Source organism: Populus euphratica, unplaced genomic scaffold (genome assembly GCF_000495115.2).
Source record: "Populus euphratica unplaced genomic scaffold, PopEup_1.0 scaffold158.1, whole genome shotgun sequence".
In the NCBI taxonomy this organism is placed as follows: Eukaryota; Viridiplantae; Streptophyta; class Magnoliopsida; order Malpighiales; family Salicaceae; genus Populus; species Populus euphratica.
In genome coordinates, this window is record NW_011499913.1 from 108,670 (window position 1) to 113,591 (window position 4,922).

At 30.6% G+C, this 4,922-nt stretch overlaps 1 protein-coding gene across 1 annotated transcript in view; it reads left to right on the forward strand.

Moving 5' to 3' along the window:
* The first annotated feature begins 3,443 nt into the window (after positions 1 to 3,443).
* LOC105134304 (Heavy metal transport/detoxification superfamily protein) overlaps positions 3,444 to 4,922 on the forward strand; it is a 2,834-nt gene continuing 1,355 nt past the window's right edge. The window contains exons 1-3 of the mRNA XM_011038659.1: positions 3,444 to 3,868; positions 4,018 to 4,099; positions 4,594 to 4,862. Coding sequence (XP_011036961.1) covers positions 3,839 to 3,868; positions 4,018 to 4,099; positions 4,594 to 4,862 — 381 coding nt within the window. The 5' untranslated portion in view covers positions 3,444 to 3,838. The remainder of the gene's footprint in view (positions 3,869 to 4,017; positions 4,100 to 4,593; positions 4,863 to 4,922) is intronic.

Genomic DNA, 4,922 nt, shown 5'->3' on the forward strand with positions numbered 1-4,922 from the left:
ATGATGGGTCAATTAAAATTAAATTAAATAAAAACTGACTAGATCAATATCGTTATGTTTTTTTTTTATATATATATTTTGAATCTTCAAATGATATTATTTTAAATCAATAAAATTAATTGAGATTAGTCTACTATATCCGTAACATAAGATCATGGCAAGAGAGGGTTGAAATCTCTTAGAATTGTAGTTCATTGATGAAATATTTAATAATTGTTTATAGGGTCCATTTGCGTTATTTTTGCTTGCAATCTTCATGTCGGTCTTGCTTGCAATCTTCGCCACCCCCCATGTATAGTTTTTGCGTATTTTTGCAATTTTTTTAAAAAAATTAATATATTTATGGTGTTTTTAAATCATTTTGATATACTAATATTAAAAATAATTTTTAAAAATAAAAAATATTATTTTAATATATTTATAAATAAAAAATATTTTTACAAATAACTATAACCACTTATCTGCACGGGTTAAGCATAGCCACCCCATCTCCAGGAGACTTCACAGATGGGCCATGAATGTTCTTGCGATGGTTTACCTGCCATGGCACTCTACGCTAGAGGTTGGAATCTCGCCATCAAACAGAGGAAATATCTAAACATTAAGATTATTCTCAAGTCTGAATTACTCGTCTGCCCATTGTTGAGTTTGCATTGAAGCAATTGTAATTTCGAGATATCATAATTGCCTTCCGAGGAAAACTCTTCCAGTTTAAATTAATTACTGTGCTGGTGAAGTGATAAATTACCTACCATCAGGACTCGCGTCTGTGTAACTGTGCATGTTATCGATGTATAATTTATTATGTGATTTAAGTGATACACACACATATGTGGTTGAATCCAACTAGTTTTTAAATTAAAATAGCCTATCTTAGGTCTGTTTGTTTTTATTTAAAAAATTAAATATTTTTTTCTCTACTTGAAATTAATATTTTTTATATTTTTAGATTATTTTGATATATTGATATTACAAATAATTTTTAAAAAATATAAAAAATATTATTTTGATATGTTTTTTTAAGTAAAAAGTACTTTAAAAAATATTAGTATTGAAATTTAACGGGTGTATTATCTGAATCTGTTATTTTTATATCTAAATTAGACTTTAAAATTACTATATTAGTTTTTTATATTAGTTTTTCTAGTTATTTTTTAATTATTTCATTAATAATGTTTTATTTTTTTAACTTATATTTTGCGAACAGGTCAGTTTTAACTACTATTTAAACGAGATGCACGTTATTTTTTAGAATTTATGAAATCACTTATTCTTTTGATCATAAACAAAAACACTTACCATTAACGTGTATAGCATTATAGTAGTGCGCAGTACATCCATTTTATATTCATTTAAGTAAAAGTTATTTTGAAATGTACAAGAAAACAAAAGTTATTGAACTCTCAAATCCTCAAGGTGTTTATTAAGTGTTTTTGCTTATATTCTCAAGTGTTTTTTATAAATATCTTCAGCCTGAAATACTAGATGTTTTTTCTAGTATTGTTTTGATATATTTATATAAAAAATTCAAAAATTTTAATTTAATATATTTTAAAATTAATAACTATTTTAAAAACATCTTGTATTACATAATAATAATAATAATAATAATAATAATAATAATAATAATGGATGAAAAGAATCGATAACGTCGGTCCGCGCCGAATATTGGCAGGAGCAGAAGGTGAAAGTGGGGCGCCGCATTTTTATTTACTTGCCAGGTTTTTAAGGACAAGAACAAAAACGTCAAGACGATCACGGAAACCAGGGAGTGGCTGAGTAATGTGTTTTTTCTCTTACACGAATTGAAGGGTAAGCGCCCCATGTGACCATATTGGTGATATATTTTGGCCACGTCAATCACTGACCCTGCCGACCTCGTTTATTTTCTACCGTTCTCTTCCGATCTAAGATGATATTTAGCTGTAATTGCTTGGAGTCGCTCATCATCATCACTACGTGATTGTCTTGAGTTTAGGGATACATGTACAATGATATGGTTATAAATCTCAATCAACTCGGTGTGATAAATCAACTTGATGATTCTCAGACACAGAATCTGGTTTGGTTGGCTTTCACATCCACTGGTTTTTATCTTTTTTATTAATTTTATTTTATTTTTCTAAAAATAAATCAAAATTTAAATTAACTCATATAATTTATGATGATATATAATTATTTTTTTTAATTTGATTTTTTAATTTATTTAAAAAAAAAATCAAAATCAATCTAAAACTAATTTAAATTTACTTGTTTTGGTTTGGTTAAATTATTTTACAATAAAAACATATTTAAATTTGTTTGGCTTGGTTTTTCTAGTTTGGATCGATTTTTTTGTTTGGTTTGATTTTTTTATTTTTCTGGTTTTATTTGAATTTTTTTAGTTTTTTTTTGTTTAAGTTCAATTTGATTTTTTTAATTTTAAATTTATAAAATCAAAACTAAACCGAATTAGTTGATTTTTTTTTAAAAATTATATCTTATTTAATCACAGTTTTTTTCATAATTTAATTTATTTAATTATTTATTTAATATTTATTTAATTGTTTTACTCATCCCTGGTCCATGAGCCTGCTTATCCACTAAAAAACTTCAATCAAACCAAAAATCAGCTCCTGTTTTGTAATGAAGAGTGTGTGTTTATTATTATGGTAAAATAAGTTTTTTAAAATATTTTTTATTTTAAAAATATTTTCAAATATTGTTTTATTTTTAATATTTAAAAGATTAAGATTTAAAAGAAATAATTTAATATTTATTCGAATAATATATATTTTTAAAGCTCGATCAAAAACCGAATACCACACACTGTACGAAGGCATTGGAATCGGCGGGGAAAAGACACGTGAAACGTCTTCACCGTCCATTGTATCAAACATCCAGATGCAAGGTTTTTCCTTTTCACTTCATTTATCATAATCTTTTCTAAGCAACTTTTCGTGTACAAAATTAGTTTTTTTTGTTGATTATGTAAGTAATTTATTAATTAGTGCACGTGAAATTTATTTTTCCAGATTTCTTTTCTATTTAAATCTTAATTACAACAACACAAAAGATAAGCTATTCATTTATCATCCGGATCTAATCTAAAAAGAACCTCCTATAAACGTTTTTAACCTTTAATAAAAAAAAAAAAAACCCTTCAACCATAAGATAGTTAATAGGCAACACTTTGTTATTGTCCAAATCGATTCTATTATAATAATATTCTAGTTCTCCAAGCTGTGAAAGCACTTGAGGTTGCGGTATAAAAAGGCACAAGGCCAGCTGTGGTAGACGCTAGCTAGAAGGTAGAAGCTCAAAGCTCACCTTACTCTCTGTCCTATAAACGTTTTTAACCTTTAATAAAATAAAATAAAATAAAAACCCTTCAACCATAAGATACTTAACAGGCAACACTTTGTTATTGTCCAAATCGATTCTATTATAATAATATTCTAGTTCTCCAAGCTGTGAAAGCACTTGAGGTTGCGGTATAAAGAGGCACAAGGCCAGCTGTGGTAGACGCTAGCTAGAAGGTAGAAGCTCACCTTACTCTCTGTGCAACCGCTTCCAGTCTCTCTTGTCTGCTGCATCAACAAGAAGAAAGCTTAAAGACCACTAGTTGTACCAGCTTGCTATAGCCTAAAATATTTGGCTAAAAAGATAGGCTTTTAAATTCACACCACCAACCGCCTTTTAATCCTGCGTTTCTTATACTTCGGAGCACTAACGCATTCTCCCTTGTACTTCCTCTCCTCTGAAGCAAAACACAAAACCCCATTTATAATTTGCTCTCTCTCAATCTCACACACTCTTTTAACTTCAGTTTGAGTTTGTTGTTTCTGTGTTGTCAAGTATGAATAAACAAGAGGTGATGAAGATGCAGGTATGCTCTTCGCCTGTCTAGCTTGTTTTCATTTTCTTGCTCTAGAATCTAGTTAGCTTGGACCCTTTTCTTTCAGTTTCATTAACTAAGTTCTTGGTTCCTTGTTTAACTCTGCTGCTGTTGTTGTTTGTGGTTGCTTTTCATAGCAGACTCATACTTTGAAAGTGAACATAGAGTGTCACTGTGATGGATGCAAGAAGAAAATAAAGAAAATGCTCCAAAAAATCGAGGGTATGCTCCTTGTTCTGTGACTTCTTTCTCTTTTCCCTATGAAAGAATTGATTTTTATGTGATATTTTGTTGAAATTGTTAATTTGTGTTCATTAATTGCTTCTTTTACTAGCAAAAACTCCTGTCCTGATTTTTGAAGGACAGTTCTTGATTCTTGTTGGTAAGATGGATGGTCAAGAGGGATAGAAGATAGCTATTCATAATTAACAAGAGATTGTCAAAATATTACTAGATTCAAAGTTTTTCAATTTTGTTGGGATTTTGGGTGGGGAAGGGCAGTTGAAAAGAGAGATGGATGGTTGCTTGCTTGGAGGTACTTGTGTCTAGTTCAAATTTTCATGGAAGCTGATATTTTCAAGAAAGCAGTGGATTCTTGATTGATGGGACTTTGCTTAGAAGTAGGATCGTTTTCCACTCTTACTTTATTTGTTTGTCTCAGTGTGCTTGGCAGTTTTCTTCGAATTTTACTGACGTCGTACTATTTTTATGCCCAGGGGTATATACTACCACAATAAATGCAGAGCAAGGGAGGGTAACTGTGACAGGGAATGTTGATCCAGCCAAACTCATAAAGCAGCTCGAGAAGTCAGGGAAGCATGCAGAGTTGTGGGGAGGTCAAAAGGGCTCTAACAACTTCCAAAACGTTGTCAATAATCAATTCAAGAACATGAAAATTGAGATGGAACAGGAAAAGGTCACAAGAATCCTGGCCAAATGGGTCCGATGGGTCCGATGGGTCATATGGGCCCGATGGGTCATATGGGCCTGATGGGTGGGATGGGCAGTGTTCCAACAGTGCAAGGACTGCCTGCAGCGGCAGCAA